The following is a 26860-nucleotide window of genomic DNA, read 5'->3' as shown; positions in this document are numbered from 1 at the left end:
ACCATCATCGTGTGGTTGACCAGTGTAAAAAATTAAACTGATGACGTGATGTGTAAAATATAGGCATGGAATTCGTCCACAACTATTAGATCACCCCATGGTGATTAAATGGCGGGGCTTGTTGGCTGCTGCCATAGAAACATGGCTCGTATACCTTCCCTTTCAGCAACATTGGAATATCGAGTAGGGACAGTCAACACGCTACCATTTCAAGTTAGCATTGCCAAAGAAAAATGATCTCTTTATGTTCGGAATACAAGGTGCAACACTGACTTTTGGTTGCAGAATACACAAATCATGGTCTGATGTAGCAGATCTACGTGTTATAATACAAGTGAACAATGGGGTTATATTTGAGGTACTATTACAAATAAATGAAACTTATAACATGGGTTCGGGTTCATGCATCGAATTTCTTCTCTAGTTGGATTGCCAAGAACCTGCATTCTGCAAGAAGACACCTAAACCGTAAATTTACGCTTTTTACATGATCCACTTGATTCAACAGAGAAAGTGAGGCTTCACCTTCATATTCTGTATAAGGTGGTCCACTGCATGATTCCCTCCCGGAAGCAATGGCTGTAGAAGAGTTTGAATTTCTTCAATTCAAAATGGGAATAAAAGTTAACTTAAGCCAAGACTAAGAATATTACTGCCAAATGAGCCGATAATCTGGCACAGGAGCTCAGCAAGGACACAACCGTCTGACCAGATATTGACGGACGTTGTATATATTCTGTTGCACCAAAGATGAGACCAGGAGCCTGATAATACTGCGAACATACGTATGTTATCTTTTCATCCCCCTTGACCTGATTAGAAAGAAAATCACTAGAATCATACAAGGAAACTGATTTTCTTAGCAACGTAGCAACTGCATTAGCACGATTTTCTTCGTAGCAATATGTTGCTGTTGAAGTCGTGCATTATTTTTCATCAAACCAGAAGGAATGGATTATGGTTTTATCAGGAAGTAAACATTCAACGGTCGTGAAAGAAACTGCAGCTGGTCATTCTGCTACCAAAGTTCTAAATAAACAGTGTAATGACATAGCCGAATAAAAAAGTATGACGAAAGGACGAATGTACCGGAACTTTTGCACTTCCGGGGTCACAAAGCTTAACCTGGTGGGTGAAGGGATCAACTGCCTCAGATATGAATCCTCTTTCCATCAAGCTTTCACTCCCGGCTACCAGTAATCGCCACAAGAGCATTCACCGTTCCTAAAATGATGAAACCTCTTCCCATCTCTCACAATTATTTCTCTCCCTACCACTCTTGATATAAACTTGAATGCATTATGGCAATCCCCACAAATCCTAAGATTCTTAAATACTCTGATTGTGTGTCCAGGAGGAAGCTTCATGAGCCCAAATGCAACCGCAAGCTTCTCACTGTGAGTGGAAATGGCATACTCCTTATGCTCGGACTCCATATCATGCAACACATAATTTGTGTCCGGTACATATCCCAACTTCCTCATTTCAAGTCCTAGTTGCTCCAGATACTTGTATACTGCTTGCACCTCAGGGTGCTTTGTGTCATCAACCAAGAAGACGTGGACCATGTTTTCAACGTCAATCCAACTGCAACCAGGCTCTTTCTTAACCCCTCGATCTCTCATTAGTTTCCGTACCTTAGCCACATCATCCCAATAGCCTGCGGTGGCATACAAGTTTGACAATAGTACGTAGGTTCCATCATGCTGTGGCACCAACTCCAAGAGTCGTTCTGCAGCTTGAATTCCTAAATCCAGATTCCCATGAGTCTTGCAACCAGCAAGAAGAGCCTCCCATATCGGCGCACCTGGCTCAAAAGGCATTGATTCAATCAAGTCCTTGGCTTCTGTGAACTCCCCGCACCGACACAACAGATCAATCATGCGAGCATAATGTTCTTCATCAGGGCTAATACCATAAGAATCACGCATTGAACTAAAATAATGGCGCCCTTCTTTGACTAAACCAGCATGACTACAAGCTGAGAGAATGATGAGGAAAGTTACTCTATCTGGTAGCATATCCTCCTTCAACATTCGCTCAAAAAGTCCTACCGCTTGGACACCATATCCATGCTGTGCGAGAGCTGCAATCATAGCATTCCAAGACACTGAATCAATATAAGACATCGTGAGGAACAAAGTGTTTGCATCCTCAACAACTCCGCATCTGCCGTACATCGTGATAAGTGCATTTGCAGCTGAAAGGCTTGAATCATGCCCCAACCTAATCAGTTGAGCGTGGAGCTGGTGTCCATGCTTCAATGCTCCCAGCGCAGCACAAGAAGTAATGGCTCCAGCAAATGCATAATCACATGGTTCACAACCCTCTAATCTCATTTGGTTGAATAGCTTCATAGCCTCTTCTCCAAATCCGTTTTGAGCTAAACCAGATATTATCACAGTCCATGTTAGAATGCTCCTCTCTGGCATTTCCTCGAAAAAATATTTTGCTTCCTGAATGCGCCCTGCATTTACATACCCTGACAGTATTGCATTCCAAGAAACAAGATCTCTAACAGGCATATTATTAAAAATATATCGTGCTTCATCAAGTTTACGGCATTTATAATATAGTGTAATCAATGCATTGTTAACAGATAATGAAAAATCCAGAGTGGGCTTTGCTTCGGTTCTTAGTATGTAAGCATGCACCTGCTTCCCCAACTGAAATAATCCAATATTAGCACAAGCACTGATAACACTTGTGTATGTAAACTCATCCTGACGAATCCCCAGCAAACGCATTTTCCTAAACAACAACAATGCTTCTTGGAAAGAATCATGACGCACATAACCCGAAATCATGGCATTCCATGCAACTTCCAACTTTTCATCCATCCCGTCCAGCAACTCACGAGCTGCATCAAGGTCTTCATTCCTTACGTACCCAGTAATCATTGTCGTCCACGACAGTTCATCTCTCTTAGGCATCTCATCGAACAATTTCCTAGCTTCCCTCATCAACGATGACGATGATACCAATGGCGAGGAAGCACATTTAACATAAACAGATAATAGCGCATTCCACACCGAAGTGGCAAACGCCGTTCCAGACTTAACTATTCCACAATGCAGTTGCTTGCACTGCTTCTCGTCATCCACTATCTGCGCCGAAGCACTAAGAACACACGTGAAGGTGAAATCGTCAGGCCTAATATCCCCTCGCCTCATGTCGCAAAACAGTCTAACAGCGGCATAGCCATCGTTGTTATGGGAATAGCCAGTGATCATGGCATTGTAAGAAACAGTGTCTCGCATGCTCAACGGGGTTTCATCGAATATTTTACGGGCCAGCGTCAGATTTCCAATGACAGAGTACGCCTTAACCAAGGTTGTTCGAGCAACGATGTCTGGTTTGGGAATTTTATCAAACAGTTGGCGGGCGTACCTAATATTTGAAGATTTGCAGTAAATATCAATCAAACGGTTAAGAATATGGCCACGTGGACTGAACCCAGAAGCGATCATGTGGGCGTGGATGGTTCGAGCCAAAGAGTGAGAGGTGGGGCTTTGGGGGCAGCATAGCTGCAGCTGAGCTGCGTAACGGTTAGCCACTGTAAACTAAGTGAAGCAGTTGAAAGGGAAGCAGTGCAAAAAAAGCGCCTATTTTTGCAGGCTGCTAGGAAATTCGAAGTGGGATCCGAATCTCCTTTTTCTTGGTTTTCTTACCAGTAATACTGCGGGTCGGGTCAACCTGGATCCAAACCAGTTTTGTTTTTAACTCATGTTTTAGGGATAGACTTGGCAAACGGGTGTTTTTCGGTCTGGTCGTGTTGGACACAATTCCCTTCCTCAACAAGTTGACACAAGTCGGGATTCTTTCAGGATTTTTATTTTTGGAGTTCATAGATCCGGAGATCTGAACCGTTGAAGAGAGACAATAAAAAGAACCGAACCTTCATCCTAACTTTATCATGTAATAAACCCTTTTTTTTGGGTCATTTTTTTTTGAAGGTTGACCTTTAAAAGAGTACTTAAAATACAGACGGTTCAAATCGTAAAATCGTTGAACATTACGTTTACGTCCTCGTTAGGTTCAAATCATTGAATTTTTGCTCACCTATTGACTTTTATTTTGGATACACTACATACATTGAGAGGCAAATTTGTTATTTGGTTTTACCTCAAGTTAGAAATAAGGTCAATGTTCTTGGACTAATATTACGTCCTCATGGAAAAATAACTGAGTAGAAAAATACTAAGCAAGAATATTCAGCTACATTAGAAATTATCCGGAAAGTGCAACATTGAAACAGACAGTGATCAACAATAGCAAGGATAAAATGTACGATGATACTGCAAACATACGGTGGAAATAACATACGATGATCAAAAGTAAAAGACACGCCGCTACTATTACGCCCCTCGGGCTCCTGCTGGACTTTTTACACCCCCTACTAGCTAGATTTGAACAGCGATACCTTGTACATTTGGCTTTCTGGAATCCTTAACACTCAAAAATGATGTACAGACGGAGGAAGACAGCTAAAATGACGGTAGATAGGGCCAACAATTTCCAGGCTAAGCCGGAGAGCCAGTATATGTATACATCTTCGGGAGGCGAGAACAGCAGGTTAGGCCAAAATGCTCAGTTATATATAGACCACAAAGAGGCCCTCTTTTGCTTCACATCCATCCACTAGTACAAAAGATAATTCCTTGTTTCATCACTTTATATTTAAGTACCGACTGGGTGTGGGAATCCAAGTCCGGCCTGCTGCCGCACATGATCTGGTATGAGCCTTTTGATCAGTTCTGGTGACACTCCGTTTAACTGCAACTCAATTTTGGAGCCGGTGGGAGGAATGAATCAATCAACACTTGCAGGAGTGTAAAATGTGAAAATATGATTGCTAAGAAAGACGGAAAATTTTCATTTGAACTTGTGGATGGTAATGAAAAGACAAGACAAGACATATATATATATTATTTATATTTATGTATGTGTCAAAGTATGTTCATAGAGTTGGTGCCTTACGAATTTACAACCACTTAGATGTCCCCTACTCTAATTCTTTCAGATTATGCATCCCATCTAAACCTAGGGAAATGGTTGCTACTTGACCTTCACGTTACTAAAATTCAAAGAAATTCAACGCGTTCAAGTGTTGAAAGGCCCAGAATATTTTCAACAAGCAATAAATATTTTCAATATGTCATTAACAGGTAGAAAGTAAGTGAATATGGGACTCACTTCTTGTTTGAAGTTGAAAAGTGGCGGCAACGGGCGACCATTTGGTAGGCGAGCATTGGGCTCACGAAGATCGTCAAAGAAAGGATGCGTGCATGCCTCTAGCTGTAATTGGACAATCAGTGAGAATTCAGACATTAGCACATGTAATGGAGTCAAGCAACTCAAAATCAACCAATTAATTTTTCAAATGCAACAGCTGAGTGCAAAAGCTGCAACTCAGCACAAAAATGGAAGATGCCATATAGAGGGAACTCTCTCAAATCTTTATTCAAAACCACATCAATGTGAAGGCATGATGTCTCGGTTTTGAAAACAGTAGAACTCCATGCGAATAGAAGTCCAACTCACAGCAGTGCAGCGTAGACTCGGTGAATATTGAAGTAGTCGTGAAGCAAGGTCAATTGCTTCTGGCGGCATTCTCTTGTGGAAAACCTGAATAGAGGAGCATTGTCACATATGCAAACCATAGGATGGATGCACAAAGAAAATAATCCCACAGATAACAGTAATTAAATCCCTACAATCATAGCATAATAATTAATAATTGTATTAGTCAGCAGACTAAGCACTATGGACAACACAAGGATAAAAGGAAAGAACCACATAAACAAAATTTTACTTGAGGAAATTACACTTTGGGGAGCAGTAGTTCACAGCAACAGAGATGAAACTAAAAACTCTAAATTGCTACTATACCACATACCCAAGAAATAAACTATAAGAATAAAACAGAACGAAACAAAAGCTCCTTGAATTCCATCACATCTGAAGCCCAAAGAGAGGACCAGTAACAAATTTTTTCCCATGGTTACTCCATACCCATTCCTTCATAAATTTCAAGATTCTTCTATTTTGTTCCCGCAAAACCAACCAAAGTCCAGCTAACATCATACTCCCAAAACCAATTTAGCTTACTTAACCCTCCCAGTAACCTTATGCTACCAGACAATAATGGCTAACTCAAATTTTGAACAAAAGATTTCACCATGTCCAGAACTTAGATACATGTATATGTATGTCTTCACAGTGTTCTAGCATTTTCCTCTACAAGCATTGCCTTAACAATCAACTTATTCGAAGGGTTACTAAATTCATACCTTATGCCAAGGATGAGCTTTGATCTGAGGGAACCTAAAATCTGTGTAATTGGGATTCATGCATCGAATCTCTTCTCTAGTTGGAGTGCCAAGAACCTGCAAGAAGACACACAAATAGTAAGCACACACACTTGCGTGATTTATTTAATTCAACAGAGTTAACGGCATGACCTTGATAATCTCCACAAGTTGGTCCACTGCATTCTCTCCTGGAAATAGTGGCTGTAGAATAGTTTGAATTTTTTTTATAAGTCCAAAGTACAAACAGTTTAACCCAAAAGTTAAATTAGGCCAAGAATAAGAACTTTATTCCCAAAGAAGTAGATAACCTGGCCTAGAAGGAGCTCAGCAAGGACACAACCAGCTGACCAGATGTCAATGGATGATGTATATTCTGTCGCACCAAAGATGAGTTCAGGAGCCCGATAGTAACGAGAACATATGTATGATATGTTTGCTTCCCCCTTGACCTGATTACAACCAAAATCATTAAAACATAAAGTATACAAGGAAACTGGTTTTTTTTTTTTTTTTTTCGCAACTTCCCAATTGCATTAACATGAAGCCTCTGAATAGATAGATGACTGATGTATGGCCAGTCTAATATTCAGACTAGCAGAAAAATGTGGAAAATAATGTGGAGGACACCATACCAGAACTTTTGCACTTCCAAAGTCACAAAGCTTAACTTGGTGCGTGAGGGGATCAACCTGCCAAGTGTATGTGAAAATAGAATAAGTACTTTAATTCATAATGGAGAATGAAAATAAAAAATAAACAAAGAGCACGCACCAAAAGATTTTGAGGCTTCACATCTCTGTGGCATACCCCAGGAACAGCATGGATATAAGCCAGGCCCCTAAAAATCTGAAAAGGATTTTTTCCATTTATTACAAGGGCATAAGTCAATACAAACGATTATCAACCATTAACAAGGAAAAAAACATCATAACAAACAATGAGTCATACTTGATATGTATAAAGTTTCACATAGAGGAGTGGCATCCTTTGGTTCATACTACTGTAGTGCTTCAGAACTCTGTACATAGTCTCGGGTACATACTCCATAACCAAATTCAGGAAAAGCTCATCTTTAGTCGTTGTAGAGAAGAAACAATGCTTCAACAAAACAACATTTGGATGATCCATCAAGCGCATCAACTGCAACTCACGATTTTTATACCTCCTGTCCTGTAAGACCTTCTTTATGGCCACCGTTTCTCCAGTTTCAATACATTTAGCCTGAATTAAAAAAGATCATCAGAGACTTAAATTATGAATAGAATGTGAGAGCGCTTAGCTGTCATTAGAGTAAAATATATACCTGAAAAACGATTCCAAATGATCCAGTACCTACAACACGTTCTGCCATATAACTGATCGTCTGTAATCAAGAACAAAAGGTACACTTAAGAATAAAAAAATAAATGGAAACTGAATAATTCTTCAGAAATTATAGTGTTCACATAGAGCCTCAACTGTTAGAACCTCTTTCTGATGAACATGAAATAAAAAACTGACCAAAAACAGTGTTCATATAGAATTTATCCTCTCTCGTGTTATGTAATCCTTGATTATGAATGAGAAAACTGCACAGCTTTTTGTGCTATAAAAGGAATTAAATGGGATGAAGAAAGGTTTGATCACAGTTTTAGCCATCAAATGGATCAAAAGGGGTAAGGGATGGAAGAAGGAACCAGTACTAACCCGCTTGGGTTCGCCATTTTTACCACCTATTGTTGTTGAAATAATGTGACCAGTGACTGCATCATTTCCCTCCATAACAGGAGCTGACATTTCCTGCAATTTACAGAAACAAAAAAGTTCAAACACAAGCACAAACTTCAGGCTTGCTTTGAAAGAATATGACTGGCAGGCTGGTGCCTGCTAAGGATTCACCCTGCCTAAATGCAACTGAAACCAGTAGGCCCCTTATGGGTGATACCCCAAAATAGCCCTAAAAGAATCCAAATGAACACGTCAACAATGTCTTTTTGTCTTCATACCAATTCTAACATTTATCACTGTTTGGTCATCACTTTAGGTAACCGCAAATGGCTAGTAAGTGCCTTATGTGTATACCATATTGTTTTGTATGATTGAATATGTGATGCAGTACATTATGTGTATGGTGAAGTTACGAAAGCATGCACCCCCCTCTATATTATAATAGTAGTAAGAATTTGGAAAAATGTTATGCTTGGAAACCTATGTACTACACAAAGTGAGAAATTAAAGTACACTTAACAACCATCTTAAGCAACCGAATGTTGAATGCATTGATGATAACAGAAGTTAATACATACAAGTTTAAAAGAGACTCAACAAACCAACATAACTGCCGCAAATGTATGGATATTCAAAACGAAATTTAGCAAAGGGGAAAGCACAAAGATCTCAACACATATTTAAACTAAAAGCAAAACAAGGTGACCCTAGTTTACAAGAAAGCATCACATGCTATAAAACTTGCATTCTAAAGAATCAAAGAACATCAACTTCCTGAAGCAAACTAGAATACTCCGAAGAACAATCCACCTCAAGGAAAGAAAAAGGACAAAAAGTTGGCAAAAATTACAACATTGTTAACAAACCTAGAAAACCCAAATGAAAACCAGATTAACAACAGCCTCCAAAGACCATCAGATGAGTGCCAGAACAAGCATTCGATCACAAGAAACCGAGTCGGAAAGCAAAAGTGCAACGGCGTCAAACTTAAAATATGAATTTGCTCAAAAGGAAACGGTTCAAAAACAACAAAACCCAATTGCTCAAATTGGCTGCTGTGTGGGAAAGTTCGAGCAATCAGAACTTCTAAATTCAGCTCCACTAAGCTTTAATTTCCATATTAAGTAACTTAACAAGCTTATAAACCCAATTATAATTTAACCCAAACCCACATTTTCTATAATTTTTTCTCCTAATTGTCCTAAAGCAGCTCCACCTCATGCAGGAAAACATAATTTACAAAAAATTATTGTAACTACAGAAATAATAGAAGAAACACCAAAATTAAACAAAAAATTTGAAAAAAAAAAAGCACAAAATCTGGCCGGAGAGAAGCTCCGGCGAGGTGGGTAAGACCTCAAAAGACGCAGAAAGTTGCGGATCGACTAGAATTAGTGACACAAGTGAAGAGTTGAGGTGGATCAAGGGCGATCTGAGCACCAAAAACCTACCTTTACGCAGATGAAGCAAACCTCTAAGAGGAGCAGAGCTCAAAGAGGTGGCTGAGAAATGTGTGAGCGAGAGTGAGGAAAGAGAGAGTACCTTGTCGGAGTCCATTGGGGGGGCTCGGCGAGTCACGTGGTTCAGTGGCTCACTGTTGTCTGGCTGTCGCTGTGGATGTGCCTCTGCTTGTTGATGCTTCGGCCCCAAACCCACAGAGGCCATGTGATGTGAGATTGCGAGTCTCTCTCACACACACCCCCTTCTCTCTCTTCACTCTCTTACTCTCTTTTACTGTTACAAATGGGAGAAAGTCTCATCTTTCCTAACGTGTCGTTATTTTGGTATACGTCAGAAATGAAACCTTTTCTTTTCTCTATCGTTACGAAGATTATTTTTAGAAAAATTCATTTGATTTGGAAACTTGAACGCGGTATGATTATTTATGAATCATAAAATTAAAATCTTTTCGTGATAAGGCTACTTATTAATGTGATCGTCAATTAGTTTAAGTATATGAATGTCTAAGCAGTTTTTAAATCAAATTTTTTTATTTTTGACAAAATCGAATAAATTTTATATTTTTTATATTTTTTATTATGAATAAATTCTTTTAGAGACGATGTTTATGTAAGGATAAAATGAAGGTTTAGTCTACAATACGTTTAATAGAAAAATATATCAGTATCGTTTAATTTGAACGTTAATACTTTAATGTAATAACGTTCAAGTATAACTTTCTACCTTAACAATGTGATCTAGCATCTACATTGTAAAAGGCAACTTTGTTGTAGTAACACTGTCATTCTGTGTAATTAATTATAACGTTGTGATAGTTCTGTAACTAGTGTAAGTTTAAATGATTATAGTGTAACCTCACCTCAGATGTTGAATGTTAGCGTTATGTTGTAACACCATTATGATGTAGTGTAATTTTATGATGTTTCTTATTAATAGCATACGTCTATGTCGTAATCGGAACTCAATGGTGTAATCATAAACGTTGTTATTGTAATTCAATCACATCTAAGTATAAAAATCTACCATTACATTGTAATAGAAAGTCTTTTTTTTTTTTGTTTTTTTTGTTTTTAAAGGGAAACAATTGGTAGCAAGTTATGGTTATCCACCTCTTATGAGGGCTGGGAAGACTCACAGTCTTCAATGTAAGTACTAACCTTGTTATAGTAATAATAACGTAATTATGTGCTATTAATTATAACCTTGTAGTATTAACTCTCAAATTAAATGATATCAATACCAATTTCTTACTAAAGGTACCATAGAATTGTTAGGGTCTTTTTCGTTCGAAGACCTTTGTTGAGCTTGTGTTTGAAATTGGTGGACGAGCCTTCGTTTCCCCCATTTCTAAGTTAGCCAGAACTAGGCACAAAACATCCTGAAGAGAAGTGAGTCCCAATGAATACTTTGTTGTTCTTCCAACAGCTCCCAAGCGTTTGGTTTGTTGTTACATTGAAATGCTTTCGGAGTTAATGAAATATTCCCGGTGGCTCTTATAGTACTTCCAGCAGCTATTTAGGAATTTTACAATGTATTTGCTTCTTTTAGGTTTTCTAGTCAAGTCCAATTTCCCTCTTTAATTTACCTTGAAAAAACATCGAGCTAAAGCTAATCCCAACCCAATCCTTGAGCTTGAATCTTCTCTCCAAAAAATATATTGCAAAACTATACATAATTTCTCTTCTAAATTTTGCATCAGTTTTTTCCAACCCTTCTACATTACACTGTGGCAATATGTCTGCCCAACCTCTTTGTGCAAATCCAATCTTCCATTCTCAAATTATACATTTAGATTCTGTTTACCACTTTGTTAGAGAAAGGGTGCAACGGTTTGTTGTTGATGCAGTATATTCTTACTAAATATCAATTTTTAGATGTCGTAACTTACGTATGCATAGTCCTACTTTCATTAAACATTGCTTCAATAGCAAGGTTGGTTACCTAGCTGAGATTGAGGATGATGTTAAGAAAAGCTTATTGACGTTAGAATAAGATTGGAGACGTACCAACTCAACCTATATAGTTAGTAGTGTTAAAGAGACTAAGCTAGCTAGTTTTAAAGAGGTGACAATTTAAAATTTCTTTTAAATTGAGACCTTGGGATTTCATGGTAGGCTCTGGAACAACATGCACGCAAAGATTCAACAACATATGCAAGCAAAGGATAAAAGCGGAAGCATGAATTTATGTAGAACTTCCTAAATAGTCTTCCATGGATCATGGATTTAGTACAAAACATATATGTGATGCTTTAACCAAACACGTATGGGTGGTCTCGTTTGTGCTCCTTTAAGCTTTGTGTCTCAAGCTTCTTCCTCTACGCTCCAAACTGCTTGGTACTAGTTTTTCTTCTTGATCTTAGGCTCCAAGGTAGAATCTCTATAACTTTCGACACCTCCGGAGGACTAAGATGGTGGTGGGTGAGAAAAAGAGATGTGCTAGTGCTCTCTTTTTCTCTTTAGAGAGGAGGGGACACCAAAGTGATAGTGGTGGTGTTTTTGGATTCCTTTTGAGTTTCTAAGCTCTCATAGGCTTGCATGTATTCAACCCTTAAGAAGGATGAACACAACACTCAAGGGAAAACTTTTTACATGGCAGACTTGTTTAGAAATGCTTTTAAAATGACTGAAAAAACTTTTGGAAAAAATATTTTTTAAACCAACCCCTAGTTAAAATCCAAAAGAAGATCATGAAAAAGCACTTTAAGTGTTTTTTGCAAGAAGCACATATATGGTTGTGACATCCCACATCGCCCAGGGAAGTGATCCTTACATGTATATTCTCATCCCTACCTAGCACGAGGCTTTTTGGGAACTCACGAACAACTTCCCAGTGGGTCACCCATCATGGGATTGCTCTAGCCCCCTTCTCGCTTAACTTCGGAGTTCCTACGGAACCCGAAGCCAGTGAGCTCCCAAAAGGCCTCGTGCTAGGTAGGGATGAGAATATACATGTAAGGATCACTTCCCTGGACGATGTGGGATGTCACATGGTGCTTCTTCTAAAAAGCACTTAAAGTGTTTTTGGACTCAAACTCAATTTCACTAAAAACATTTTCAATCAATCTAAAAGCACTTTTGCTTTTTGAGAGACCAACTTGCCCACTAACTTAATTTCAAAATGAAATTTGTCATACACCTTGTTTAAGAAGGGTGATTGTATTTCTCTTCTAGAGATTTGACTAAATTACACCTTATCTTTTTAGGTTTGAGTGCAATTACAACATCATATATCTTTAAAACATTTCAATATCATACATTATTTATTATTTTCTTATAATTTCATACATCTGTTAAAATTTCTGTCAATTCTTCTGTTATATACCATCGTAGGTCCCATAAATTTGTGCTACATGAATAAAAAAATAAATAATAATTTTCAATTATAAAATTTCTTGGGAAGTCTTCTTCCCCAAATAAAAGTTATGGGTCTCTCTACCTCCTCTCTTTCCCCCCCCCCCCCCACCCCCCCAACCCGCGCCCCGCCCCGCCCCGCCCCAATTTCCCATAAATTTTTCTGTTCTGAGCTCAATTGCCACACACCTCCTTATCTCTCTCTAAAACTCAACCCCCAATTTCCCAAATAATTTATGTCTCATTTGTGTAATTTCAGCTGGGTATATTTTTAAGAAGACTTTGAATGCAGTTGCTGGCCACTAGGACTTTGTACACCTCAATATATTACTATTAATATATTTCCATGTGAACAGTAAAACTTGAGATTATATGGTATTTAAAATCTCACATCTAATGAGCTATAAAAAAAAAAAAAGGGCCAACAAAAAATGTGGAAATTTTTTCACAATTTTGATTGAATAAAAAATCAATATAACAGTATAATTTCTTTTGAAAATGTATATTAATAGATGTTAAGTCCATGTACGCATATATATGTATGTATGTATGTATGTATTTATGTATGTATGTATCAATCAATTGGAAACAGTGTTTAAAAAAAGTGTCAAAAGAATGTATCCAACATTGTTATGAATTTGACCAAAAGAAAACATTGTTATGAATGATAAAATAGTTGTCACATGTCAAAAGAATGTACTCGTACATTCGCCATATATAATTATCTATGGGGTACAATTTCAACATTGTTCCAAAAGTAAAATGTTTTAATATGTAACCCATAAAAATGTTTAAAAAGAATGTACCCATATAATTATATGAGTACAATGGTTGTGATATCCCACATCGTCCAGGGGAGTGATCCTTAAATGTATATTCTCATCCCTACCTAGCACGAGGCCTTTTGGGAGCTCACTGGCTTTAGGTTCCGTAGGAACTCCGAAGTTAAGCCAGAAGGGGGCTAGAGCAATCCCATGATGGGTGACCCAATGGGAAGTTGCTCGTGAGTTCCCAAAAACAAAACCGTGAGGGAATGGTAAGCCCAAAGCGGACAATATCGTGCTACGGTGGTGGAGCGGGCCCGGGAAGTGGTCCGCCTTGGGCTGGGATGTGACAAATTGGTATCAGAGCCAATCCCTGGCCGGAAATGTGCCGACGAGGACGTCGGGCCCCTAAGTGGGGTGGATTGTGATATCCCACATCGCCCAGGGGAGTGATCCTTAAATGTATATTCTCATCCCTACCTAGCACGAGGCCTTTTGAGAGCTCACTGGCTTCAGGTTCCGTAGGAACTCCGAAGTTAAGCGAGAAGGGGGCTAGAGCAATCCCATGATGGGTGAACCACTGGGAAGTTGCTCGTGAGTTCCCAAAAACAAAACCGTGAGGGAATGGTAAGCCCAAAGCGGACAATATCGTGCTACGGTGGTGGAGCGGGCCCGGGAAGTGATCCGTCCCGGGCCGGGATGTGACAATGGTGCACGTAATTATAAATTTAGAAAATGTGGGTTCATTATATACAAAAAATGGGGAAGTTTTATATTAAAAAATAGATACATTTTATATAGAAAACAATACGTACATTTTAAATAAACAACAATGGATACATTTTAGATTCATGAATGCAGCTGGGTTGGACGGGCCAATAACTCGAACGCGTTAAAAAAAATAGTTTTACATTAAAAAATGGGTAAATTTTACATATAACAAGTGGTACATTTTTAAAGATACATGGGTACATTGTAAATAAAATATGGGTACAAATAAAATGGGAAAAAAATTATGAGTATAAATAAAATTTTAAAAATATGGGAACAAAAAAAATTAATATATGGGTACAAATTAAAAACTGTAAAGAAAATGGGTATAAATTAAAAAAAAGGGTTGCAAATTAAAAATGGGTACAAACTAAAAATAGAAATATATGATACAAAGTTTAGTCATAAATATAAATAGACCAAATGTAACGTTTCTAACACTAAATGAATATATTACTACATGAATATATTTAGAAATAAAATTTAATTATCTTGACATGTAAATAGTTTATTATTGAAATAATGACATTCATTAAAATATAAGAACCTTGATCTAAGTTGAAAATGAATAAAATTTTAATCAATAGAGTAGGAAAAAAAACAGGATGGAAACCTAATTTCTCCATATTTTCATGTCCAATATTTATCTCTTTTATGTACTACTTGGTTTTGCGTCATATAGCTTTTTTCAACCATTAACAATATTCAAGTTTTTTATAACTGCTTTCATTGCTAATACTTCTTCAGTCCTCGTGAAACTTTTTTTTTTTTTTGGGAGGAAAAGTCCTCATGAAACTTTGACACAGATTAATTGGTTAACAGCACTTTCTCGCCCACTTCCTAGCTACATACTAGATAGTTGTTATATTTCTAGTTTACATATTCAATACCACCGTATTACAGTAAATCTCACAAACTTAGTTGACTACTCTGCAATTTTTCCTGATCTCTCCATTTGTCCCTGTTAGAAGACTGACAGCGCTCATCTTCACCATAGCTGCAGCAAAATCTCTCGTAAAAGCAGCAACGTTGTTGCTAACTATAAGTTCTAACCAACGCATCCTGACATTCACCCTTGAAGAGTTCCTGATCCGAATGAAGAAGATCACGGCGAGCAACAAGGGCCTTGTAGTATTCGTTATCAAAGCGATTTGGAAGTATATCGATCGAAAGGAGCAAGATTCGTATCGCCACTTGAAGCGGGACAAGTATCCTTACGAGTAGTGGCAAAGCCGGGGTCGATGTTGGTCTCGTTGTATATGCGGGTTCTGAATGAGAACACTGAGACCGGCCTAATGTATGGCCGCCGGAGAGCACGGTCATGTCACTGTCAGTTAAACCTTTGGCTGCAAAGCTATTGAGAGTAGGGTTGCGAGGTCGGCGAATGGGGAGGGGAGCTGGTTGTTGGCATCAGTTTGGCTTGCGGTTCTTGCATCTCTACGGCCTAGGGCTACAGTCCATGAGGTTCCTCCAAGCTGCACATAGAAACAAACGACAAGTGCTCATGTCATGTGATCAATATTATCTGATTAACTCTAGAGATAATAGAATACATGACTTTTTATGGTTTGTGGATTAGGCTTCGGAGTTGCATTGCATCCATGCAAAAATGGGTACGTGTGGTACAATCACTTACTATCTGAAATTTTGAAAAATGTACGTAGCAGGTTAATTTGTCCCCATGCATGACGACGGAGTTGGCATGCACCAACATATGACTAAAAGCCAGAAAGTAGGGACCACATAATTGAGGAGAAAACTTTTAATGTGCCAAGCACACAAACACATACACCACATGCTATTATATAATTAGAGAGATACTTAAATAAAAAAAAACATTTTCTCCAATTATAATGAAATTTAGTGTACTACCCCATGTTCTGAAAAACTTGAAAAATTTCTCATGATTGATAATTCTACACTCATTCAAAAAGAGGAAAAACTTAAATAATTGACAAGAATCATTAACCTATTTTTTGTAACAAGACTACTCGTCTTCTTTAATAAATAAATAAACAAAAAAAGAGGTCGAAGACAAAAAAAACCTTTAATTTTGTGAAAAGTTGGATCAAGCTGAGGTGCAATGTGAAGAAATTTTTTATTGTACACTGTGTGTATTCATAAAAATGATGAGAAATTTTATTTTTTAAGTTTAACTTGTTAACACACATATTACACTATTTGTATACTGACACGTGTATGGTGTACCACCCTGTGTTTTGGTCACATTAAAAAATCACTCTTGCAACATGATGAATACGGAAAATTTTTAGTTGTGACGGGAACACAAGTAATATATCACGTGTTTTAATAGGAATAATGGGATTTTAAGTTATTAACTTTTTAACATACATATCTCACCATTTGTTTAGTGACACGTGGTGTACCACTACGTGTACTGGTCACACTGAAAAATCTCTCGATAAATACACTGTTCTAGCTAATTAATATAATGCACCTACAATATAGCGATAAGTTAAAATTGACCTATTTTGCTCCATCAACTTCTTGAAACAAAAAAGCAAGGTAATCGCTATGTTTATCTGAAGAGGGGGCTTGGGATGGATTTCATGCATGCTGTTGAGCCAAGGGGAATTATAATACCCTGAAAATTTTAAATATACAAATTAATTATTTATGTTTATGAATATGTGAAGGGAATAGGAAAATAAATCAATAAATGGTTAAGGAAATTTCAGTGGAAAAAAAATATGTGAAATCCGTTCTTGGATTTGAATATTAAAATAAGTATTTTGTAGTCATATTCGTAATTACGACATATTTATAATTACGGCGGATATTTGTATCGATAAGTAATAAAAAGACAAAAATACCCTAGTTGGCTTAATTTAATTATACGAGGACGTATTTTATCCTCATATATTTTAACGGATTTCTTGATATATTTGGATAGAGCTCGTCTCACGAGCGTGTAGGTACAAATCGTTCGTGAAACAGAATTATAACGAAAGAGTTATTAATGTTTAAAGTTAGGGACACTTTGGTAATTTTCCTATAATCTGGAATGCTCTAGAAAATCTAGAGCATGCCACGTATGTGGCTGTGATGAAGAGGGAATGAGAGAAATGAGAGAAAGGAGGGAAATGAGGGAAATGAGGGGGAGACCGGCCAATGAGGAGAAAGAGAAAGGAGGGGAAATGAGGGAAAAGTAGAGGAGAGAATCAGATCGTTCATTGACCTGCCGACCCCACCTGATCGGATCTTCCGATTTCGGTCACCGTTGACAACAGGATCGGTGCCAAAACAATTCTTACTGCGAACTCAGTTGTTCTCCCTCCCATTTATACCCAAGAAACCGAAGAAAAAAGGTTGATTTTAAGAGTAATCGCATGGTGGGTTTGGGCTCGATTCGCCAAAACCTAAAGCTAACTCCAGCCATCACCATCACCAATAGTCTCCCCTCAATGTCTGGAACAAAACCCAATAAATGGTTGGGGCGTTGAAGTTCATTTTAAGGTCAAAGGATGATTTCAGGCGTTTCCCGGCCGAATTGGACTTCAGCCCAGGTATGAAAGTTGTTCCTCTCATTTTTAGAGTTAGTCAAAAAATTGGGTTTACATTTGTCAGACACCGCCACCTGCGGCGACACGTGGCCAGTGGGCCGATGCTTCATTTTCATGTAGATTTTGATATTTTAAAATCCGTAATTGGTACCTATGTGATATGATTCAATTGTGGAAGCATAATGGTGAATATTTCATTTCTAGAATATTTTCAGAAATAGATAAAAGGTTGAATGGTGGACTAGGAAGGGTTTGATCCCGCTCAAGGGTATGTAGACAGTCTAACAAGGGTTAGATGCAGCCCTAAATAATCGAGAATTAAATATTTTTGGGAAGTTGTTTTAATAGAAGGAGTTTGGGGATTTAATTGATAATCTAATTGTATGTTTTGATAATTGAAATATGGATATGGTTTTGTGAGGAGTTAAGGAATTGAAGTAAGGAATCGTGATTAATGGTAGTTAACTAAATAAGAGTTTAGTTTGGGCCTGTCACCGATATTATTTCCCAAAATAAATATTTCGGGGCCGGGGCGTTACAGGAATTGCAGGTGGTATGTGTATTTTTTGGCAGAACTATGATCAAGTGTTACTTGTCAAGTATGTGGATTTTTTCATTGAGGTGGGTATACGTGATGGTAAAAAAAAATGAGCAATGGAGGTTGTCTACATTTTATGTGAGCATTGATGATAAGAAGAGGAAAGATCAATGGCGAATTTTGTTTCGATGGATAGTGGCAGCGGGAGATAAATGTTTGGTCATTGGTGAATTTTAATGATATTATTGACGATTAGGAGAAGGAAGAGGGAAATTATAGATCAGTGGCAAGTAAGGGATTTTTGTGAGTTTATTGTCGGTAATGGGTTGCTCGATTTGGGGTTTATGGGCTACCCGTTCACATGGAGGAATCAAAGGGATGAATGGCCCATACAACAACGGTTGGATCGAGGATTGGATACGAATGGATGGATTAATGTATATCTAGAGGCGAAAGTCTTACATGAAGTATTGGAGAGGTCCGATCACGCTATGCTTATTTTGGATACAAAAGTTACTGCATTAAAACGGAGGAGACAATTTATTTATGATCCATGGTGGAGTAAGGAGAAGGATTGTCACAACATTGTGGAGAAAAATTGGAGGCATGGTTTTGTGGGATCCTATGCATTTCAGGTGGTGGAAAAGTTGATATGGGTACGTCGTGGATTGCAAAATTGAAGAAGATCCAATGGGTGTAACTTGAAAGTTCGTATTGAGTCATTGAAGAAAGAACTACAAAATGCTTATAAGTCATCGAGATTTGCAAGTGAGGAAGTTCGACGTAAGGAGGGTGAGTTAAAATTTATGCTTAGGGAGAAAGAGGGGTATTGGAAGCTAAAGTCACGAACTCAGTGGATTCAAGAGGGGGATAAGAACATAAAATTTTTTCATGCTCAAACGGCGAAATGGCGTCGATGTAATAAAATTATAAGATTGGAGGATGGTCAGGGGGTTTGGTGTACCGACCCTTAGTAAGGTGGATGAGATCGCAGTGAGTTATTTTCAAAATCTCTTTCTGACATGTAGTCCGAGAAGGGCTGGAAATAACGGATTGCGTAGAGGCTCGGATTTCTTCTGAGGACACGAGGAGATTGATGCAACCGATAACGGATGAAAAGGTGCGACAAACTATGTTCCAGATTCCTGCTAGTAAATCACCTGGTCTAGATGGGTTCACTAGAAGTTTTTATCATGAATATTGGGATGTGGTGGGTGGTGATATTGTGGATATGGTGAAGGCGTTTTGGTTTTCTGGGAAACTCCTAAGGAAATTGAATCATATACATCTTGTTCTCATACCGAAAGTTTCTAGCCCTCAGAATATGACTCAGTTACGACCGATTTCATTATGTAATGTTGTTTATAAGGTGATTGCTAAGCTACTTACCAATCATATGAAGATGGTTTTGTCGCATCTTATCAGTGCAAACCAATCGGCTTTTATGGCCAATAGACAGATTCAAGATAACATATTGGTTGTGCATGAGATACTTCATTCTCTTAATCAACAATGTGACGAGGATGAGAGTTGCGTGGCAATGAAGTTGGACATGGCGAAGGCTTATGATTGAGCTGAATGGAGTTTTTTTTATTGGAAATGATGAAAGCATTAGGTTTCCCAAATGATCTTTGTCTTCGAATTGTGGAATGCATAACTATGGTTACTTATAGTGTGCTAATTAATGGCTTTTCCACTAGGTTTATTGAGCCGAAGAGAAGGTTACGGCAAGGGGACCCTATGTCCCCGTTTCTGTTCTTAATTTGTGCCGAGGACTTTTCGGATTTGCTATGAATAAGGGAAAAGGGTGGTTCTCTACATGTGATGTGGGTGGCACCTGGTGGGATATCAATATCTCACTTATTTTTTGCAAATAATGCTGTAATTTTCTGCAAGGCAAATGAGGATAAGGTTTGAAAGGTTATGGATATGTTATAGTGTTATGCGGAAGCCTCCGGACAAGTTATTAATAGAGAGAAAAGCTCTTTGTATTTTGGGGCTCACTGTTTGTGGAAACGGTGAAGGAAACTTGCTACTTATACTAATATTAATGGCAGTGAAGACTTTGGTAAGTACTTGGGGCTAAGTGCTGATTTTGGCTCATATAAGAATGCGATGTTTGAAAGGGATTCGTGAGGCTTTGGAAGGGAGAATTAATGGTTGGGCAAAGCAGTTTCTTTCCCCTGCTGGAAAATAGGTTCTAATTAAAGAGGTCGCTATGGTGTTACCAAACTATGCGATGTCATGTTTTAAACTTCCAGTGAGCCTATGTAAGGAATTGGAGTATGATATTGCAAAGTATTGGTGGTAGGGAAGTAAGGACAAAAATGGCATGCATTGGATCTCTTGGGAGAAAATGAAAAAAAGGAAGAAGATGGGAGGGCTTGGGTTTAGGGACTTATTGTCTTTTAACCTAGCTTATTTAGCAAAGATTAGGTGGCGACTATTGCATAATCCTAGTACGTTGTTATGACAAATTCTTATAGCAAAATATTTCCCGGATCGATCATTTATAGAGGCTAAGTTGGGTAGAAGGTCTTCGTGGGGGTGGAAGGGCATCATTCAGGGGCGAAGGATACTGGAGAGAGGTATAAGATGGCGAGTTAGTGATGGTAGGTGTATTCGAGTTAGTCATGACCCTTGGTTTCCACGACCTCACACTTATCGAGTTCGATTGAAACATAATGAGATGCCGGTGATGGTGAGGGAGTTGATTGATTTAGAGGTGGGGGCTTGGAAGGTAGGCTTGATTCGGCGGTGTTTTGAGGAAGAGGATGGCAATCTTATTCTTGGTTTACCAATAAGTTTAACATGGTGTAAGGATAGAGTCATATAACACTATTCTAGAAACAGGGATCATACTGTTAGTACGGGGTATGAAGTTGCCATGGAGATGCAGGAAAATGGGGAACTTGGTAGGAAATGGATGGGGGGTACTAGTTGGCGGGACGTGGTTGACCGTTTTTGGCAGAATGTTTGGAGGTTGGTAGTGCCAAATAAAATGAAGTTTTTTATTTGGCGCTGCTGCAACAAATCTTTAGCAGTGCGGGTTAGTCTTCTCCGACGACGGATACGAGTGGACTAGGGATGGCTAAACAGGTATATGAACCGCCGGTCGAGGCAGGTAATCAAGGTTCAGGGAGGGTACGGGCCGGTTCTAAGTTTTTAATAAGAGAAACGGGGCGGGGCGAGGCAGGTTGATGAAATTTTAGGGGCAAGTCGGTTCCAAATGTATAGAAAAACGAGTCCCCGGACAGCCCCATTTTTAATCTTTTGGGCTTTTGCATGGACCTTATGAGTTGGGCTTAGGAGAACCTAAGTTGAAAGGGAACTAGTCCTAGATAACAAAAGCTTGATCCGTTTCTCTTTATCGTCTAGATTCCAAACTGAAGAGATCATCGTCCAGACTCTAAGTCTTCTCATCCTCGCACCACCCGCATACATATCTCACCATTAGTCTTCTCATGCTCAATTCCTCCGGCAACATTGTTGTCCGTCCTCACGGGAGGACGACTCTACCACACCAGGAAATTGATCTGCTGAAGATCGTGAAGAAGGTTTCGGATTCAAAATCGGACTGCGGGCTCGGGTTGTAGCTACCGTTCATTGTTCGCCTGCCCCATATGCTCAAGAACCGGCTCGAGTAGCTCCAAGACGTCTTCGATCTGGCAATCCAGTCCCACAACTACGACTCCCACTACCAGGACGTGTACCCGGTGAAATGCAACCAAGACTGGTTCATCGTGAGGGACATTGTGGCTGTAGTTGTTGATCTGAGGATGGACGCTTGCAGGATTTCCTCGCAGCGACTAAGGAAAGAGCTTGGAGCCTTGTATGGGGTGATGTCGATGTGGTTCGATAATTGCAGATGAGAATGGGATACTGGAAGTTGATCGATTTCATCGCTCCAGTTTTCTTATTTGTTTATGACGGTGCCCTCTTCCTGTCCTGATTCGATTTCGAACTCGAATCCGAACTCGGTCTAGTGCAAATTTGACTGGGAATCCACTACCCCTAGAGTAGACAGTTCATGTGTTATGTGTGGAGCAACAATTTTTTTTTTTTTAATGCGAGTTCAGCAGTATGTTGTGGTATTGCTGCTCTTTGCTGCTAGACATGAAGTCTATAATGGGGCAGGATTTTTGTGAGTCTTGGCAGCGGTTATGTGCTCGATTTCGTGATGAAGATAGACAAGATAAGTTTTTGCAGGAGTTTGTTTTTATTATATTGAGAATTTGGAAGAGTTGAAATGAGATGGTGTTTAAAGGAGTGTTGACTAAGCCCATGGAAGGGGTTAATTTGGTGAGACATCAACTTATTAAATTCAGAGCATGCCATAATTCTAAGAGGATGGTGATGAAGCTATCTTTGCTCGACAATTAGTTCGATGGAGGTAGCCCAATTATGGTGTGCTTCAGATTAATTGTGATGGTGCATGGTGTGGGAAGACACCCAAAGGAAGATATAGATGGGTTATGAGGGACTTTGCCGAATTGCTGCAAGCGGCAGGTGGGGAAGGAGACCTATTTTTCAATAATGTGGCAATGGCAGAAGCTACTACGATTCGTGTGGGGTTAATGGTATGTATTGAGATGGGTTGTGATGAAGTGGAGATTGAGTCTGACTCTCAGGTGATAATTAGTATGCTTAATGGGGAGTATGTGGTAGATGCTATTTTGGAGTGTTTTATCCATGATATTGGTCACCTGACGTCTCAATTAAGAGGAGTGAGGTTTGTGTTTGTCAAGCGGAATGGAAATGCCGCTACTCATGTTGTAGCCTCATACGTTGCCTCGCATGGAAGTGCTTTCTGTTGGGATGCTATTAGTCCGGAGTTTTTATTTAATATTTTTGCTGAAGATGTAAATATTTTTATTAGGATTTAATAAAAGTTATCATCTAACAACAACAAAAAACCCGTGAGAACGACTTTACATGAGCATTCTTACTACAACCACCTTGTTTTCTTGCAAGTATTTTGCGAGATTTTTCCCCTCTTTGCGCAGGTACGAAAAATCCTATCAATTAATTTCCTCCACAAGGATACTTCAATCTTTTAAGTTTTTTCCGTTTCTTGGTTGTCCATCAAGGTTTTTTCCCCAAGGGTAGAAAAATAAACCAGTCCTAGTCTCCTACGGACGAGGTTCTTTGTTTGGCCACACAAAGCTTAGTCGAAGTAAGGACCAAGGGGCATTTAGTTCATGTAGACCAAGGCACGAACTGGTGGTGGCACGCTCATGCACCCTAAATCCAAAAGGGACCAAATTGTTTGGTTGTGGCTTTTCCTAAAAATAGCGACATAATTTGGCACCCCGGTGGTATCTTATGATCAATCAAAATGATAGCTTTGAAGCAAGATATCAACAAAAATGATTTTATCTACAAATCGCATTACAAGAGGGAAGACATACACAAAATCAGTTTCAAAGAGGCCTCTTTGACATAAAGCACCAACATGATTGTTAACGTTTGGAGTTATTAGAGGCCAGAATACCTAATTATGACTCCTAGCGCCAAACATATTGCAATTTGGCTACGACACAGTGGCTGCCTCTTGTAGACATCCCTTGATGTTGGGCTTTCTAGAACTCAGTGATGTTTTGCTTTTTAGTAGGGAATTTAGCCCCGTTGTTTACCAAAAAAAAATCATTTTGATGAGGTTAATTGAAAGTTACCGGATATGTTAAAAAGGATGTTGGCATTGCCATCAACAGAGGGAGATAGTCTTAAACTCTTACACAAAACATTATTAGTCTGCTCCTATTTATTAAGTGGGTTGACCTGAATATGGCCAAACAGGCTTGGACCGACTTTAAATAGTCAGATTAGCCTGTTTGACACTTCTAATTAATTGGATTGATTTTCCAACAAGAAATGAAATAAATCACAAACATATTTCAAACCATAGAAATATTTGGAAAGCATGGATTTCTTTATCAAATAAACACATAAATGTAAATTATTTCTTAATTTAATTATCACGTACCTTCTTCATTACAAAGGAAATTTTACACAAATCGTGCACTAAACTTGAATTGCATGATCTTGCTGAGCACTTCCTTACAAGACTTCTTCAATCAAACTAGGGAAACTTAATAACATTTTCCAGTTACTTAACTTCACAGTTATTGTAAACTTTGTTTATGGTTATAGTTATATATGTTTAATTTCGGAATCTGCAATTCCCTCTGATCTCTCCTTGTGTCCCAGTTAGAGGACTAATGTTGCCCATCTTCACCATGGACTCAGCAAAGTCGCTTCTCCAGGCTGCATTGTCCCTACTATAAGTTGTAACCAATGAATCCTGAGTCCCATTATTAAAGAACTCCTGATCCGAATAAAGAAGACCGCGACGACCAACAAGGGTCTTGTAGTACTCATTGTCGAAAGTAACTGGTGTTGCATCAAAGGGGGCTAGATTGCTGTCTCCACCAGAAGTTGGACAACCGATCTTCCGAAAATTTGCAAAAATGGGGTTTATGTTGGTATCATTGTATATGTGGCTCCTGAAAGTTGCACACTGAGCGTAGCCAAGTGTGTGGGCACCAACGAGCACGGTCATGTCCTCGGCATCTAAGCCTTTGCTTGCAAAGATGGCGGTCAGGGTTGCGATGTCAGAGAACAGGCCTGGCATTTGGGTGTTGGCGTCACTTTGGCTTGCTGTTCTTGCATCTCTTCGGCCGAGTGGTACCGTCCAGTTGGGTCCTCCAAGCTGCACATATACAGCAATTAGAAAATACGTACTTAACAATATAGCCTGTATGTAAGATGTCACCTAATCAGGGCTTTGATCTGAAATCTCTTTTGCCCGTAAGCATTAACAAGTATGTCTACACTTTTCTTAGATCCAGTTTCCGATTAAATTTTGTAGAGACGAGAAAATAGTGAGGAGTCTACTCACCAACACTACTCCGTCTCGTGCCGCAAGTGCTAAAATATCTGCGCAAGATACAGTAGAACTGCAAGCTGCTTCCACACGGGTTTTAATGGTGTCGATCACTTCAAAGCCCCTAGCTGAGTTCTGGTTTGGGAACGCATTCTTTTCGCCTGTGAAGGTGGGCGTGTCGTCCAACAGTATGGAAGCGTCGCAACCCTAGAAGAAAATAATCAAAATGCACACTGTTAACATGAAATACCAGTTCAATTAACACATATAGCATTTGTGTAGTGTGTATATATATAGATCGATGATCTCACATTGACAAAGCAATCGTGGAAGAACAAGCGAAGGATAGAGGCACCGATCCGTAACTCTTTAATAACGGATTCAGTCATAGCTCTGCGCACGATGGTCTCGAGGTTTGGGCAAGTTGAGGCGTAGAATTTGGGAGAGAGCTGTGCATTGCTGCAGCAGCCAAAGATGAAGACTACTAAAATGAAGAAGTAGGATACAGAGGCCATGATAATATATTAGCTGAAGACGTCCGTTGTAATGTAAGGAAGAAGTGAACAAATACTGTCTATATATAGAGTGCGTAATTTCGTGAATTGTGATTGTGCATGCATGGAGAGATTGGAGAAAGACTTTTTTGTTTCTTTTTTTTTTTTTTTCTTTTTGCCCACCATCTTGCGGTTCTGTCAGCAATTGAATTCAAAATGTGCCATGTGCAATACGGATTTGAAATTTATCCCCTGCTGGCCCCGTGGTGGTTATTTGAGAAAGACTTTCTGCAGTTGGTTGGAATTGTATTTCAAACTTTGTTACGGAAAGGTATGGAAGGAACATCATCAAACTCCAATAAGACACAAAAAATATTGATTGAAAAAAAAAAAAAAAGGACAAAAAATAATTAATTCGAATAACTTCTTTATCTTCTTAGCAAAGTCTTAAATTTTAAAATATCTCTTAGAGTCCGGTTGCTCCATGTCGGGGCTGTTCTGTTTATCTTTCTTTGTATATGGGTATGCTATAAAAACGAAATTTTGTAAACTACATTTAAATTATTTCTCTAATTGACGCTATTCTTACATTAGTCTTGCAATATGCTTTTTAATTTTCTAAAATCTCGTATTTATCTTGTGTCTCACTTCAGCTCTTATTATGAATTCTATTTGTTTTTCTATCAAAGTGTAACATTGGACAAAATATGAGGATTATAAAAATGGTTTCAAGGATTGGCATAACTCCTCTTTGGTTCTTAAGATTTGAAATTGATAGAAGTGGTCCTTAAATTTTGTCCACCATCAATCATTTTGGTTATTTTGTGAGATTTAAGTAATAATTCAATCATCAACTACCATATAATTTGGTTTACAAATTTAGTTTAAAAATATTCGTCCACCTAGCATTACCTGGATGAAATAGTGTGACTTTATTTAATTAAGCTACCCATTTCACAAAATTAAATGGGATAATCAAATATTAGGCCACCGATACATATCAATACCATCCACAAAATTTAGGGAGCTTTGAGCTACGAAAGTTGCT

At 38.6% G+C, this 26860-nt stretch overlaps 3 protein-coding genes and 1 pseudogene across 5 annotated transcripts; all 4 read right to left on the bottom strand.

Moving 5' to 3' along the window:
* Positions 1–100: 100 nt before the first annotated feature.
* Positions 101–3943, bottom strand: LOC137707500 (pentatricopeptide repeat-containing protein At1g25360). Of its 2 annotated transcripts, XM_068446378.1 has the most exons (3): positions 1090–3943; positions 526–812; positions 101–447 (listed from the first exon to the last, which is right to left on the bottom strand). In XM_068446378.1, exon 1 carries the CDS (start codon positions 3468–3470, stop codon positions 1191–1193), a length of 2280 nt encoding a protein of 759 aa, XP_068302479.1. In that variant the 5' UTR covers positions 3471–3943; the 3' UTR covers positions 101–447; positions 526–812; positions 1090–1190. The 2 variants fall into 2 exon arrangements, with proteins under 2 accessions (XP_068302479.1, XP_068302478.1); XM_068446377.1 differs by having other exon boundaries at positions 526–3943.
* Positions 3944–4201: 258 nt separating this feature from the next.
* LOC137707548 (shaggy-related protein kinase zeta) lies at positions 4202–9777 on the bottom strand. Of its 2 annotated transcripts, none has more exons than XM_068446439.1 (12): positions 9564–9777; positions 8001–8093; positions 7618–7677; positions 7263–7535; positions 7086–7160; positions 6947–7003; positions 6623–6763; positions 6465–6515; positions 6294–6389; positions 5545–5628; positions 5197–5298; positions 4202–4776 (listed from the first exon to the last, which is right to left on the bottom strand). In XM_068446439.1, the coding sequence occupies exons 1-12, from the start codon at positions 9684–9686 to the stop codon at positions 4681–4683; spliced, it is 1251 nt and encodes a 416-aa protein (XP_068302540.1). In that variant the 5' UTR covers positions 9687–9777; the 3' UTR covers positions 4202–4680. The 2 variants fall into 2 exon arrangements, with proteins under 2 accessions (XP_068302540.1, XP_068302541.1); XM_068446440.1 differs by having other exon boundaries at positions 9473–9591.
* A 5510-nt stretch (positions 9778–15287) lies between these two features.
* LOC137707702 (peroxidase-like) lies at positions 15288–17672 on the bottom strand (annotated as a pseudogene).
* A 6688-nt stretch (positions 17673–24360) lies between these two features.
* LOC137709405 (peroxidase P7-like) lies at positions 24361–25872 on the bottom strand. The gene is made up of 3 exons (XM_068448499.1): positions 25630–25872; positions 25334–25525; positions 24361–25144 (listed from the first exon to the last, which is right to left on the bottom strand). The coding sequence occupies exons 1-3, from the start codon at positions 25831–25833 to the stop codon at positions 24596–24598; spliced, it is 945 nt and encodes a 314-aa protein (XP_068304600.1). The 5' UTR covers positions 25834–25872; the 3' UTR covers positions 24361–24595.
* Between the last annotated feature and the right edge of the window lie 988 nt (positions 25873–26860).

This window comes from Pyrus communis, chromosome 11 (genome assembly GCF_963583255.1).
Source record: "Pyrus communis chromosome 11, drPyrComm1.1, whole genome shotgun sequence".
Classification (NCBI taxonomy): Eukaryota; Viridiplantae; Streptophyta; class Magnoliopsida; order Rosales; family Rosaceae; genus Pyrus; species Pyrus communis.
This window is presented reverse-complemented; position numbering and strand designations above follow the sequence as displayed.

What these genes read in the sequence shown, in the direction of transcription:
- LOC137709405 (XM_068448499.1), bottom strand. Translation starts at nt 25,833, where the DNA reads ATGGCCTCTGTATCCTACTTCTTCATTTTAGTAGTCTTCATCTTTGGC. An exon ending in TCCACGATTGCTTTGTCAAT is followed by an intron (nt 25,526 to 25,629) that starts GTGAGATCATCG and finishes ATTTTCTTCTAG; the next exon opens with GGTTGCGACGCTTCCATACT. An exon ending in CACGAGACGGAGTAGTGTTG is followed by an intron (nt 25,145 to 25,333) that starts GTGAGTAGACTC and finishes GTATATGTGCAG; the next exon opens with CTTGGAGGACCCAACTGGAC.
- LOC137707500 (XM_068446377.1), bottom strand. Translation starts at nt 3,470, where the DNA reads ATGATCGCTTCTGGGTTCAGTCCACGTGGCCATATTCTTAACCGTTTG.
- LOC137707548 (XM_068446439.1), bottom strand. Translation starts at nt 9,686, where the DNA reads ATGGCCTCTGTGGGTTTGGGGCCGAAGCATCAACAAGCAGAGGCACAT. An exon ending in AAAATGGCGAACCCAAGCGG is followed by an intron (nt 7,678 to 8,000) that starts GTTAGTACTGGT and finishes TCTTGATTACAG; the next exon opens with ACGATCAGTTATATGGCAGA. An exon ending in CGAGTCTACGCTGCACTGCT is followed by an intron (nt 5,299 to 5,544) that starts GTGAGTTGGACT and finishes GTCCAATTACAG; the next exon opens with CTAGAGGCATGCACGCATCC.